Genomic DNA, 16,399 nt, shown 5'->3' with positions numbered 1-16,399 from the left:
AGTAAAACACTTTCTTCATTCAGAGCATTTATATGGTTTCTCTCCTGTGTGAATCCTCTGATGTGCAACAAGATATGACGTTTGCATAAAACTCATGCTACATTCAGAACAATTAAATGGTTTCTCTCCTGTGTGAATCCTCTGATGCTTTGCAAGCACTGACTTGTATGTAAAACACTTGCTACATTCAGAGCATTTATATGGTTTCTCTCCTGTATGAATCCTTTGATGTTTTACAAGCGCTGACTTTTGGGTAAAACACTTGCTACATTCAGAGCATTTATATGGTTTTTCTCCTGTATGAATCCACTGATGTGCAACAAGATCTGACTTGTGGGTAAAACACTTGCTGCATTCAGAGCATTTATATGGTTTCTCTCCTGTGTGAATCCTCTGATGTGCAACAAGATATGACGTTTGCATAAAACTCATGCTACATTCAGAACAATTAAATGGTTTCTCTCCTGTGTGAATCCTCTGATGCTTTGCAAGCACTGACTTGTGGGTAAAACACTTGCTACATTCAGAGCATTTATATGGTTTCTCTCCTGTGTGAATCCTTTGATGTGCAACAAGATCTGACTTTTGGGTAAAACACTTGCTACATTCAGAGCATTTATATGGTTTCTCTCCTGTGTGAATCCTCTGATGTGCAACAAGATATGACTTTTGCATAAAACTTGTGCTACATTGAGAACAATTAAATGGTTTCTCTCCTGTGTGAATCCTCTGATGTTTTACAAGCGCTGACTTTTGGGTAAAACACTTGCTACATTCAGAGCATTTATATGGTTTCTCTCCTGTGTGAATCCTCTGATGTGCACTAAGATCTGACTTTTGGGTAAAACACTTGCTACATTCAGAGCATTTATATGGTTTCTCTCCTGTGTGAATCCTCTGATGTGCAACAAGATATGACTTTTGCATAAAACTTGTGCTACATTGAGAACAATTAAATGGTTTCTCTCCTGTGTGAATTCTCTGATGTATTACAAGATTTGAATACTTGGTAAAACACTTGCTACATTCAGAACATTTAAATGGTTTCTCTCCTGTGTGAATCCTCTGATGTGTGATCAGTTTTGATTTATATGTAAAACTTTTATCACATTCAGAGCACAGATATGGTTTCATTACTTTGCGATTCATGATGTGTTTGATGAGTAAACACTACTTTGTTCCTCTAGAGTGGAAGAAGAAGTTATGTCTGTAGTCTATATGACTTGTAGTTTAGTTTTTTTTCTGGAACAGTTAGATGTTTAGAAGACAAGATCCTTTCCGAGAAGTCTTCTGTTTTTAGTAGGAATCCTGTTCATTAATTCACCTGTGAAAAAAATTAAGGTTTAGATTTAGAAGCTTAGTCATTACATTAATGAATCTACTTTAACAGTAGTAGTGTTATATTGTATAATGAACAGAAACATATTTTATACACTAACAAATGTGACCCAATCATTGACCATTGTTTTAATTTTTGTGTATATTGTCACACAAACATAGATACTTAAATAAAAGCTGTGAAGTTGTATCTTTACACCCACAAACGTTGTGATATGTCTGCACAGGAGATAATGGACAAACCACCTATTCACTATTAATGAAGTGTTAAAGTCAAATTCATAATAGTGAATACAATTCATAGTGTGCAACCTGATTTGCAATATAATATATATTAGAGATGAGCGGTTCGGATTGGTTGAAATTTGACACTATTCGACTTTGGGATCCGAGTGAAAACTAGTTGTGACTCGGTTTTGCGCACCAAATTTGGTTCTCAAAATGAGACAAAGCAGGATTTCCGGGACATTTACTCCTCACATGATAGATAGATAGATAGATAGATAGATAGATAGATATAGTCCTCCCTCATTTTCCCGTGAGCCATTTTAGAACAGACAGCGTGTAAGGACAATGTTAGCTGCATTGCTCTGAAAATATTGTTCAGGGTGAAAGAGGGACATAGAACGCAATAGAATTGTGTGATTATTGTAAAGAAGTTCTGCAGAGATTAGTCAAATAGAATAGTTTGCTGACCAATTGGTTTTATTTTCAATCTTTCAGAGACTTTTCATGTACTGGTGGCTACTGGTTGCTGTTAAAACATTGCAGATATAATAGTACTAGTATATAGACTGATTTAGATATCATTCTGAACTAAGTAGTATCTTTAGTGGAGGGAAACAGTGATAGATAGATAGATAGATAGATAGATAGATAGATAGATAGATAGATAGATAGATAGATAGATAGATATAGTCCTCCCTCATTTTCCCGTGAGCCATTTTAGAACAGACAGTGTGTAAGGACAATGTTAGCTGCAGTGCTCTGAAGATATTGTTCAGGGTGAAAGAGGGACATAGAACGCAATAGAATTGTGATTATTGTAAAGAAGTTCTGCAGAGATTAGTCAGCTAGAATAGTTTGCTGACCAATTGGTTTTATTTTCAATCTTTCAGAGACTTTTTACGTACTGGTGGCTGCTGGTTGTTGCTAATACATTGCAGATATAATAGTACTAGTATATAGACTGATTTAGATATAATTTTGAACTAAGTAGTAATTTTAGTGGAGGGAAACAGTAGCAGCAGAATCAAAAAAGGAATTTTTTTTAAACAAAAATTTAAGTTTTTCTAGTGAAAGTAATCTTGTGTGGGGCAATGGCATCTGAAATCATTTTGAAAAAGACTGGGTGTTTGCGTGTGAGGTTCAGCAGCAGCTGCACTCCCCCCCAAAATGCTTTATATTCTCAAATTTTCTATTATTTATTTTTGTCAAGTTTGAGAGGGTCATTCAGTGACATCTATATTTAAAAAAGGGTACTTACATGTGAGGATTTTTAATTGCCATTTTCGACATTCAATCACAGCATGTAGATCATTGCAGTGGCTGCAAATAAAATTTCACCAACTGAAGCAAGCCCATTGGATAAGTTAAACTGCAACAAAAAAATTAGTGTAAGGTGCAAGAGATAGAAATGTTGAACTCTATGCAAGCACCAATTTTGGAACATTACACAGGGGAAAGAGGCAGTAACAATCAGAAGTCATTAGGCGGACTTGAGTCCTCAGCAGATATTTAGACAAGTAGATAGCAAATTACATTGCTCTTTACAATTGGCTATCACTATATAAACACATGATGATGTTGATAGATGAAGATGACCTGCACCCATGCTAAAAAACTTCAAAGACTATGCACAAATTACATTGCCAGAGCATTCATCAGTAGCCAAGAGCAGGGATTTCCTTAGCTTGCCGATATATAAATAAATGATGACGCTAAGAGTCAAAGGTGGCCTGCAACCATGCTAAAAAACTTCAAAGACTACACACACAATACATTGCCAGAGCATTAATCGGTAGTGAAGAGCAGGGCTTTCCTTGCCTTACCACTATATAAATAAATGATGATGCTGATAGGTGAAGGTGTCATACACCCATACTAAAAAAACTATAAAGACTGCACACACAAAACATTTTGAATGTTTGTGAACAAAAGAAGAAAATAAAGTTTTGATATCGGAGGCACTCATCTATATACCAGAATAGAGACTCATTCTTATATTGTCTCATTACTATGATTAAAATAATAATTTTTATTTCAAATATTAAAAAAGGTTTTAATGTATATGGTACTATTTTAATATTGTTAACAGATTGTATAATTTGTAAAGATTTGTAAAGTATACATGTAAAGATAGAGATACAATGGCTGGTGATTTATTCTGAGTGATGGAGTTTTTTACGAAAACCACATCCAAAACCAAAACACGGTGTCAGTGCACATCTCTAATATATATATATATATCTATCAGAGATGTCAGAGAAAGTCTCTCTGTATTGTGCAGGGGATAGACAAAGGCTCTCTGTAATGTGCAGGGGTCAGATAACTTCTATGTATATCTGTTTATGCTGATTTAAGCACTCATTGCACTAGTTTAACATACTTTGTATTACTGTTAGCAATCCATTTGTATGAAGTTTGTACATTATTAATAAATACATCTGATATGCTTTGTTATTATATTAAATTACACTAGTTGCTATTTTACTTTTAATGTGCTAACAAATAATAATGTTATGTATTGTTAATTTGCTCTAGTGCTCTCTTTGCATTTGGCTTACACTTTTGTTAAGTTTATTAATAAAACATTTCCCACTAAAGACTTGTTGACATTGTGTGTGCTTTAATTGTTATTAAAAGTCAGCCTAGGCCTTGTAAGTGAATGTAATGGCAAACATTGGTCACTGAAAACCAAACTAAGCAGAGGCTTCTACATCAATTAAATGTATTTTAAATATATTGTTATATTGTAATTCTACTTCTTTATGAAGTTGCTCTACTATCTTTTACTAAATAACTGAGGCCCTAAACTACGATAAAGATGAGCTAAAAGATGTATTAGTACTGCATGTGTGTATTCCAGTGATCACACAAATATGTGAAATAGCAGCTCCAACATTTTGTGAGTGACAGAAATCTGACTCCATGATAGTGCTGAATCTGCAGCTAACCACAGGATGTAATGACACACCATGTCTCTATTGTGTGACTGACAGCAATCTGACTACATGATAGTGCTGAATCTGCAGCTAACCACAGGATGTGATGACATACCATGTCTCTATTGTGTGACTGACAGCAATCTGACTACATGATAGTGCTGAATCTGCAGCTAACCACAGGATGTGATGACATACCATGTCTCTATTGTGTGGCTGACAGCAATCTGACTACATGATAGTGCTGAATCTGCAGCTAACCACAGGATGTGATGACATACCATGTCTGTATTGTGTGAGTGACAGCAATCTGACTCCATGATAGTGCTGAATCTGAAGCTAACCACAGGATGTGATGACATACCATGTCTGTATTGTGTGAGTGACAGCAATCTGACTCCATGATAGTGCTGAATCTGCAGATAACCACAGGATGTGATGGCATCCCATGTCTGTATTGTGTGAGTGACAGCAATCTGACTCCATGATAGTGCTGAATCTGTCATCATGTCTGTATTGTGTGAGTGACAGCAATCTGACTCCATGATAGTGCTGAATCTGCAGCTAACCACAGGATGTGATGACATACCATATCTGTATTGTGTGAGTGACAGCAATCTGACTACATGATAGTGCTGAATCTGCAGCTAACCACAGGATGTGATGACATACCATGTCTGTATTGTGTGAGTGACAGCAATCTCACTACATGATAGTGCTGAATCTGCAGCTAACCACAGGATGTGATGACATACCATGTCTGTATTGTGTGAGTGACAGCAATCTGACTCCATGATAGTGCTGAATCTGCAGCTAACCACAGGATGTGATGACATACCATGTCTGTATTGTGTGAGTGACAGCAATCTGACTCCATGATAGTGCTGAATCTGTCATCATGTCTGTATTGCATGTGAATTGATGTGAATGTGTTCTCTGTACAGCGCTGCGGAATTAGTGGCGCTATATAAATAAATGATGATGATGATGATGATGATGATGATATTGCGCAAGTAACATGTCCATTAAGGTTTCTGCCTCAATCTTCGTAATTTATTGTTTTTTGGAGTTTGAGTGGAAGAGTTTCAATAAACAATACCTTAATCAAATGTGTTAAACCGTAAGGTCTTTTGTCTGTGGAATATATATATATATATATATATAGAGAGAGAGAGATAGAGGGAGAGAGAGAGAGAGGAGGAGAGAGATAAAGGGGAGAGAGGGAGGGAGAGAGAGAGAAGGAGAGGGAGAGGGAGAGGGAGGGAGTGAGAGAGAGAGAGAGACATGGTGAGTGCAGACTATTTGTGTCTTGCCTTTACAATGTTCTTTACATTAATTAATCTCAACTTGTGTCAGCCGAGTCTCTGGTTTTCCCATGGCTGCTATTGCTTGGGGATAATTGCTTTTAAAAGCTGTGTGCGGGATATCTTCAACCCAGGTAATGATATAGATTAGGACTGGGCAGAAGGGGAAGATTTGAGTGAGTTGGTCAGCTTATCATACATTGTATTATGTGAAACTAACATTCTCTGTTTTTAATACAGAAAAGTAGTTAGTAAAACATTAATTGTGTATTTGGTGAGCATCAAAGTTTGTATATGGTGAGTGCAGAGGATTAACGTACACATATTATAAAAATTACACACTTGATCCCACAGTACCGGATAATATATAGATAGAAAGAAGCTATAGAATATACAATTCTTAGTAGTGTACCATTATAACTATATTTATAATACTGTCACATTGCAATAATAACAATATAATACATTGTTAAGTCAGAACATTTTCAGACAAAATCTCATCGCACATTCATAGCAAGACATTAAAAACATTTGTGTATGTATCAATATCTGTTTATACATAATATAATTACCTTACACTGTAGATTTCGCCTTCAATCTCTTTCCCTCCTGATCATTCTTACTGTTCCATCCTTCCAGCTCTCCAGCCACCAACTCACTAACACTGGGCTGATACTGCCTATTTATAGTCATTCCTCCTCATCTCTCTTCAATAGTTCCCGGGATGACCAGAAGGTTCTCAGACTGTTTGTCTTGAGGTGAAATTTAAATTAGGGTGTCATAAAGTTCATACATATTCTTTCATCAGAGCAGCTTCTCATGTAAACATCACTGACATGTAAATGAGGTATAAACATTCCTTAGGTCACTGACTACAAAGGAAAATTCTAATTAGACCTTGGCAGGTGGTAAAATCTTCCATTCTGATTAGAATATATCAGTCTCTGTCATCCTGTTATGTCAACAAATGGATCTTTTGTTTAGGATTTGCCTATTGTTTAGGCAGACAGAAGGTAAAGGTGGCCCTCCCCAAACAAGCTTACAATCTATTACACACATGTTACCATGGTACTGATACTAGAGAATATATAGATTTATATAAATGCCCAGATTTATATTATAAAAGGACTGACTTATACTTGTATATAGAGACACAATCTCATTGTTATTGGTATTTTGTGGATGTTTTGTTGCTATATCATTGGCATGTTTTGGATATTGAAGCTTTTGCAGATCTAGCTGGTGGAAACCTGCTGAGATATTGTCCTCTTCAGAGAAAGAAACCAGTAAAATTATTCATTCTGAGACTTTACCTGATAATACAGGCAGTACAAATTCTATAGATATTTATAATATATTATTAACATTAATGAAATGAGAGGTGAATTTACATTTTCATGCAGCCACTGTAACGCACTATTATAAAGCTAAAGAAATGCTCAGAGTGTTTTCATTCAATAACCAGCCCACTATAGACCGTACAAACACTGAATTCTGTAGAACATTTGGCAATTTTATATAAATGTCCCTTGGATTTGACCCTTGTAGTTACTGAGGAGGGAGAGAAGGACCTGGTGGATGTTAGAAATAAAATCACCAAGATTAATGATTTACATGTTATCATCGTATAGAATGATTGGTTTAAGAAAGTGTCTGATCAGGCAACTAAATATGGGGAAGAGCTTCTTTTCTTCAATAAGGTCAAACTCCACAAAGCTCCTCTAGACTATAAGATAAATATAGTATAAACTTGTCTTTTGGGGGATGAACTTACTAGACCCCATAGTCCCGACAGTCACTTTCAAAGAAGAGATGTCTGTTTCCAGGAAACTAGACCTAGTGAGGAGGAAATCACCCCCTTTCCAGTATGGATAATGCACTAGAAATTAAATCACCAAGATTAATGATTTACATGTTATCATCATATAGAATGATTGGTTTAAGAAAGTGTCTGATCAGGCAACTAAATATGGGGAAGAGCTTTTCTCCTTCAATAAAGCCAAACTCCACAAAACATTATAAGGAAAATATAGTATAACATTGTTTTTTAAAGGATAGCAGTACCACACCAAATATATCCAACAGACGTTTTTAATAAATAGATGCCTTTTTCCAGGAAACTAGCCCTATTGAGGAGGAAAGCATCCCCATTTCCAGAATGGACAATGAACGTGGCTTGTTTTTAGACCCTTCTCCTTTTTTAGTAGGGCATTCTACCAGTGGAAAAGCAGAGAAAATGAAAAGACGCGACCTGAATGGGATGTGGCTCAATGCACAAGGTTACAAAAACTAACACTGAGTGTCAGCAAAAAGTAATTTACAATCTTTCTAAAAGAACACTGTCTACAATTGGAGACAGCATCTTACAGAAAGGTCTCAGCTATGTTCCTTCCTTTATCCAGTTGGAGTTGGCCACTGAAGTTGATTTACATAAAATGTAAATAAATCTTTCTGTGAAAGATCAGTTTAAGAATGCTGTAGCTACTAATAAACTAACTTTTCATACACCTAGCATAATTGACCCAATAATTAAGTCCCCTCTACATGGACACTAAAAGCATAACTGGTCAGATTCTGAGAGATATGCCATTAAAGAATTGGCCAATGATAAGGATATTATAACTCAGCCAGCAGATAAAGGGGGAGCTATAGTGATATTGGGCTACTCATATTATAGAAATGAAGTCTTACAACAACTCATTGATTCCGATGCATATGTACAATTGGACCATAATCCCACTTCAAATAAGTAAAATTTAAAGATTAAAGCCCAGATTCATGAGATGATCCATTTCGGCTTCACCAATGGTTGGTTGGATATCAATACAAAACACTTTTTGACCCGTGGCTTCCTCATTAGACCAGTGCTATGTACTGTACCCAAGATCTACAAGAATGCTACACACACCTTGGGAAGAGACCTAATATCTGCAAGGGGGTCACTTTCTTAACCTCTATCTAAATACGTGGATAATTACCTCCAACCTTATGAGGGGGCACTACCTTGTCTTAATCATGATTCCACAGAATTCTTTAATTTGGTGAAAGACTTTGGATATCAGGAACGTATACTCTTCCATTCCACATGGTGAAGGCATGGATGTTATCACACAAACTCTCATTAACAGCGCACAATTTTCTGGACCTCCCATTGTATATTTTCCATCTTATACTGACATTAAATTACTTTAAATTTGAAACTGCCTTTTATTCCCAACATGGCACCGGCATTCGCAAATATTTTTATGTATCAGTTTGAAGAACGTTCTATCCTTCAATCTGCCTTTTGCTGGACAAAAATTGATATTCTGTCACTTTATAGATGGTCTTTCCATGACCTGGGAGAGCGATCGACTTTTGTTAAATTAATTGAAATTTTTTTTTGAATGGCTAAAATTGTCCAATCAAATTGCTTATGGAGAATCATGAATCCAGCCTACACTACTGGGACGTATTGGTTATTAGAGTGGCCAACAATATAGATACCAGTTTATTCAGAAAATCATCAGACCGCAGTATGATATTACATCCATCCAGCCATCAGCTTCCATCTCTTAAAAAGTCAGATGAATAATGATATTGAATGTCCCATTTCTGTAACAGATTACAGAAATGGGACATATATTTGCTGAGTGTGGTTACAATATACATGAAAATGGATAGATAAAAGCTATTCCAGCTGTAAAAGAATAAAAGAAGAAACCACATAACAATAAAAGGTACAACATTCAGTAACAGAACATAGCACTTTAGACAAGTTAACAACAATAACTGGAATCTTCTGACCGGTGATCTTGGCTTGAAAAATTATATTCTGATTGTTCTTTGATATGGTACAAAAGAGGTCACAACTGGAGGAACCTTTTGGTACCAATTGACCCTATAGAAAAATACAGCAGTCGTCCATCCTTTCTCCCCCCACTTAGATTGGTCATCATTAGGACTGATGGTTGTGTTACCTGCAACAAAATGCTAGTAGGAACACACTTCAACCATGCACATCAGCCACAGCAGCTTGTATGATATCGTTAAATGCCCCTGTGGATTACTATACTTGGGTAAGACTGAACAAATATATGGTAATGATTTAGAACTATAACATTGTGTAATATACATTTTCCATGAGGCAGTTTTTGCCAACAATTTAATCAGCACATATGCAATATGTCACATTTGTTTAAAAAAATATTTTTGTTATTGGAGTTGGCAAATAGCTTTATGGGATTCAACTTATTTAAGATTAACTTTGCTGATATCAGATTTGGTATTCACATTTCTGAAGAGTTGTAATTTTTTGCTTCAGGATATTTATAAGCAGTAAGTAGTATTACTGGTACATGATCCTTTGAAGCTCACCGACTTCTCTTTGTATAATTATCCAGATGATGGAGCACTTCACTGATTGACAGCTGTGCTGATACAAAGTCTAGTTTTGAAGTAATGTCAGTACAATGCCAGTTACTTTGTATTAGTACTATATATGTTACACTACATTAGAGAATGTTATACTATTTTCTGAACTTGAGACTTTCTTCTTAGGGTGTTTATAGATATTTATACCATTAGGATTCACACATGGACATTTTCTTTCATCTCTATAACTTCACTTGTTTGCTTTTTCTGCCATATCTCTATTTATTTATTATTACTAATACAATAAGGATTATGAATCTAGATACATATAATGTAGTACTATGCATTTAATATATATGACTACCACTTAGTACTATAACATTGTGTTATATTTTCCATGAGGCTTTGCTTGCAGACAATGTATCCAGCATGATGTACAATATATTACATTGGTGTAAAGTTGTGTTTATGTTACTGGAGTTAGCACATAGTTATATGGGATATAACTATAACATATACATAGATAACCCTCTTGGTGCTGACAATGACCACACCTGATTAAGCAGATGTCCAAGGAGACTGAAAGAACTGGTACATAAAGAACATGTATTAATAACATACATTTATAATCTGTCTCACTGCAAGAATAAAATACAATTATTATATTGTAACGTGACCATATATAGATACTATAAGGTCTATTTTCCAAGGCTTGAAATAGGTAATTAGATAGAAACCTTCTGTCTCTTAACTGAATAGATGAACTTGCTCCGGATCTTTTCTGGAAAGAGTTTGATGTTGTTTCTATTATATCGAATTACCACTAATTGAATATAGTGTATAATATGTATTATGAAACACTAGTTTATCATAAATAAATGAAAATACTGCTTTGTTACTAATCTTATTGAACTCAATTACAGGCTTTAGATATAATTGATAAAGGTAAAAACAATGACACCTGTTGCCCCAATATAATTGAGGCAACAGGTGTCAGTGTATGAAGAATATTTCCTCATCTGATCGATGCCTCTGAAGTAATCACCAATTAGGGTGAAGAAACGCGTTAGGACTATCTACATATTTCTGATTGCCTGGATGGTAACTTTATTCACTTATGGCATGGAGCCTGATTGGTACTATCGTTCCTGGTGTGCAAGAGGGGGTTGCTCACATTGTATAGACAAAAACAGGGATACTCTGTACTTTCCAAACACATAATTAGTGCTGTACTAACTACTTTTCTGTATTAAAAACAGGGAATGTTAGTTCCACATATTGCAATATATGTTAAGCCGACCAACTTGCGCCAAAGTTTTCCCATTCTGGTCAGTCCTAACATGATCAAATGCATTGATTTTTATCTGTGCTTAAGGCTTACCTGCACACAGCTTTTAAAGGTGAGTCTTTCCCAAGCACTAGCAGCCATAGGAGACCTGGGACTCACCTGACACAAGTTGGAATTATTGTAAAGAATGGGGTGCAAGAGTGATGGGACTTACATTATGTGTTTGGAGAGTGCAGAGTATCCCTATTTTTATATATATAAACACTTTATGGACAAAAGTATTCAGATGCTTGACCATTACACCAACAGGGACTGTAATGACATTGTATTCAAATACATATTCTATAATATGGAGTTAATCCCCCTTTTGAAAGAGATAACAGCTTCCACTCTTCTTGGAAGGCTTTCCACAAGATGTTGGAGTTTTTCTGTGGGAACTTGTGCCCATTCATTCTGTAGAGCATTTATGAGATCAGACACTGATGTTGGATGAGAAGTCCTGGCTCGCAATCGCTGTTCCAGTTCATCCCAAAGATGTTCGATTCGGATGAGGTCAGGGCTCTGTGTGGGCCAGAAAAGTTCTTCCACACAAAACTCATCAAACCATGTCTTTGTAGTTCTTGCTTTGTGCACTGGTGCACAGTCATGTTGGAATAGAAAAGGGCCTTTTCCAAACTGTTGCCGCAAAGTCGGAAGCACAGCATTGTCTGAAATGACTTAGTGTGAAGCATTAAGATTGCCCTTCACTGGAGCTAAGGGGCCTAGCCCAAACCCTGAAAAACAGCCCCATAACATTATCCCTCCTCCACCAAACTTCTTAATGCATAATGCATTCAGGCAGGTAACGTTCTCCCTCAATCCGCCAAACCCAGACTCACCCATCTGACTGCCAAACAGAGAAGCGTGACTCGGCACTCCACAGAACACATTTCCACTGCTCCACATTAGTATTGGTGTGCTTTACACCACTCTATACGACACTTTGCATTGGTCTTGGTGATGTGAGTCTTGCATGTAGCTGCTCGGCCATGGAATCCCATTCCATTAACCTCCCACCACACAGTTTTTGTGCTTATATTACTGCCAGTGGAAGTTCGGAACTCTTCAGCTCTGAAATCAACAGCAGAGCATTGGCTTTTACGTACCATCCGCCTTAGCAGTCGTTGATCCTGCTCTATGATTTTATGTGGTTTTCCGCTTTGTGTCTGAGTTGCATTGTTCCCAAACGCTTCCAATTTCTAATAATATCACTTACAGTTGACCGTGGAATATCCAGCAGGGATGAAATTTCACGAACCATCTTATTGCAAAGGTGGCATCCTATCACAGTACCAAGCTTGAAGTCATTGAGCTCTTCAGAATGACCCATTTTGTATCACAAATGTTCGCAAATGGAGACTGCATGGCTGGTGCTGGATTTTATACACCTCTGGCAGCAGGTCTGATTGAAACAGCTCAATTCAATAATTAACAGGAGTAGCCAAATACTTTTGCCCATATAGTGTATGGTTCTCATGCCAGCATGGTGATATTTATACATGTTTATTCCTGAAGTGTGAATATCTGTTGGCTCCTGTACTGTATCAATTGCTTTCATATGCAATTTTTTTATACTTAGTGTCAATCCCACTTTATTTAGTGCCCAAACTTAAGTAATACCACAATAATGAAGAAATATTATAACAGGTTAAAAAATAAATTGTCAAGGAACTAAGAATTTGTATTTTTAACAATTGTATTTAATGTACACAAAGCACCAATCAATTTTCACAAACTCATTATGTTTTAATATTTCACTCGAAAACTTTATTAAATGGTCAGAGCATAGGATATGAAACATTTGTAATGAATTAAATAAAGAAAAATTGTTTTTGTTTATCAAACTTGGGGGTAAATGTATGAACATGCGGGTTCTTCAACACCCGCGTGTTCAGCCTGTTCGGCGATTAAATTTCAAGCGGCGCTGCATTGTAAAGGGAAGTTTCCCTTTACAATGCAGCGCCGCTTGAAATTTAATTCATTTACCCCTTGGTCTGTAAAACAGTGCCCTGATTAGAAGCTTTTTCTCTTCTTCTTTTTGTATCATGGCTAAATACCTCTTAGTTAGAAGAGGTTAAATATATGTGAGATGAGTTATCAGTCCACACCTTAAATTACATATATAGGTGCATGGAAATATTAAAAAATAGATTATACACATAATACACTAGGCGGTACAGAATTTTGTCTTTGGTGCAGAAGCCTCTTCTCTCTATCTATAGATGAGTAAACTACAAACATCTATCTCACACTCATTTTTAAAAAACAAGACTGTTACAAGCACCAGGGATTGGTACCAGAGATAACACTCTAAGGAAGACGTCAGCTGCTCACAAACATACCAAAATACAATCAAAACACAATTTATAGAAATTTACCATCATTGAATCCTTACTTGGAAAAATGTAACATTATAAACAGGCTGTTTGAGACATGAATGATTCTAAGAACAAAGCCAGAATGTTACTAAATGTAATTTAATATGACAACAGTCACAATGCTTATTAGTAAAATGGTTATTAGACTGTGACATACTGAATTAATAAAAATATTATTAAAATTAGAGATGCTCATGCTCGATTCCTGGAGAACCAAACACATCAAACCTAGGGGATCCGAGTACGGAGCCGAGTCGGCTTGGTATTTTATTGTTTTTTCAGAATCGATATCGAGGCAAAACAGTTTTATATATGAAATACTATTGAGCCTTTTAGCAATACTTAAAGTATTAGACATTCACCATTCTGTTGTACAGGTGATTAGTGATCAGTTGTGATGAATACATCACATATAAATACTGAGACTGTGTCACCTGGATTCATCCTTCTGATGAACGTCCAACAGCACAGAAACGTGTCAGGGTTCTTACTACAGTCTCCATAAGGATTGATCACATTATTCCCAGAAGTAGATCTCTGCTTTCAGCATTTGAGCTGTGTCAGCTCATGGTACTTGGAGGGACATAAGATCTGAGAAATTCAATATGTATTGTGAGAATATTTTTCCCTGTCATTTTAAGCCAAAATACAGGTAATTGAAGGGTTTTATATCTCAACGTTACTCACCTGTATACTGACTGTCTCCTTACAATCTTCGATTCTATGAATGATTGACATTGCTAAGTTAGCTGTTCAAGTCTGTTCTCTGAACTCGGCTAATGTTAATTTATCTGATATATTATCCTAACTGCTAATTCTAATCATTGTATGCATAAATCTTTGAATCATGTTCCTGAGGGGGCTATCACCTGCTTTTTAACAAGTGAAAAGGAGTTTTTTATTCTGTAAAATGAATTTGATTGTTTTAAATTAGGTTCTGTAATAGCTATCATTCTGTCTTAATTTAGATGAATAATAATCTGCCATAACAAACTAATTTACTTATATATTTTGTTATGGTTTATTTTTAACAATGAATAATATTGATGTTAGTGTTACTATTGATATTCAGAACATACCTTTCTGCTCACACTCTCTGTCTAGATAATAGATTAATCCTAAACAATAGGTCCATTTGTTGACATAACAGAATGTCAGAGACTGTGCTGATCTAATAAGAATGGGAGATTTTACCACCTGCCAAGGTCTAATTAGTATTTTCCTTTGTAGTAAGTAGGAATGTTTATACCTCATTTACATATCAGTGAGATTTACATGAGAGACCTGGAGACAAACAGTCTGAGAACCTTCTGGTCATCCCGGGAACTATTGAAGAGAGATGGGGAGGAATGACTATAAATAGGCAGTATCAGCCCAGTGTTAGTGAGTTGGTGGCTGGAGAGCTGGAAGGATGGAACAGTAAGAATGATCAGGAGGGAAAGAGATAGAAGGAGAAATCTTCAGAGTAAGGTAATTATATTATACATAAGAATATACTGATATATACACAAATATTTATAGATATTATGTTATAGATATTGTATTGTTATAAGTGTGTTCTCCCATAATCGTATAAACTAAATTTTGTTGTACAATTAAGATTAAAGTCCAAATATTCTCATGAGCCAATAATTGTATATATGATAATGAATTTAGTGTGGCAATAATTCTATCAATAAAAAGAAATATGTATATATCATAAATACTGTATGTATTAGAATCACACAAGGAAAAGTGCGAAAATCTGTGCTATGATTCTCTATCTTTTTTATGAGTAGAGCTTTTTTGAAGAGATTCTTTAGCCAAATACTTGCAGAAGACAACAAGATATCTGAGATAAGATTTATATCTAATTCCCTTTGGTGCACGGATATTGATTAGAGCACATCACTGTTTATTTAAATTTGTTCGATAATACTACACCGTTTGCTGCTTTTTCTTGTGTGATTCTTTGCAGATATACCTGGAACAGGTGTCTATGGAAAGAGCAGCCTCCTTTATGGTGTTAATTTATTTGAGTTTTATTTGTTTATCACTAACATTGTTTAATCAGTTAGTGCAACAAAGTTTATTCTTGTGAAGATACATATATGTACTCAGTGGTCACTTTATTAGATACACCTTTCTAGTATTGGGTAGGACCCTCTTTAGGTTGCTGCTGCATGAATTACTGACTATATATTACATTACTGCTGAGTGTCTAATTTTTAACACTTGTTCTTCTTTAGTGTACTTGCTGTGAATTTTATTTACATGAAAAACACCTACATCTAAAGATGTAAACTGTTAAATACTAGTGAGTCTGTGGGGAGTGTATTTAGTACAGATAGGCCTTCACAGTTTTCATTTAAGTATGTATGTTTCTGTATCACTGTGCACAAAAATGAAAACAATGGTCAATGTCTATTTCATAGTTGTTAGTGTATAAAACATTTTTGTATTCTGTATCCAATATAACATTACAATTGTTCAAGTAGTTTCATTAATGTAATAATTAGGCTGCTAAATCTTAACACTCTTTTTGCTTACAGGTGA

The 16,399-nt window shown here is 35.6% G+C and overlaps 1 protein-coding gene across 1 annotated transcript; it reads right to left on the bottom strand.

Annotated features, from left to right (window-relative positions):
* Positions 1-15: 15 nt before the first annotated feature.
* Positions 16-1,134, bottom strand: LOC142151027 (uncharacterized). The gene has a single exon (XM_075206280.1). The coding sequence runs from the start codon at positions 1,132-1,134 to the stop codon at positions 16-18; it is 1,119 nt and encodes a 372-aa protein (XP_075062381.1).
* Positions 1,135-16,399: the final 15,265 nt, after the last annotated feature.

The sequence above is a fragment of the Mixophyes fleayi genome, chromosome 4, assembly GCF_038048845.1.
Source record: "Mixophyes fleayi isolate aMixFle1 chromosome 4, aMixFle1.hap1, whole genome shotgun sequence".
NCBI classification, from domain to species: Eukaryota; Metazoa; Chordata; class Amphibia; order Anura; family Limnodynastidae; genus Mixophyes; species Mixophyes fleayi.
This window is presented reverse-complemented; position numbering and strand designations above follow the sequence as displayed.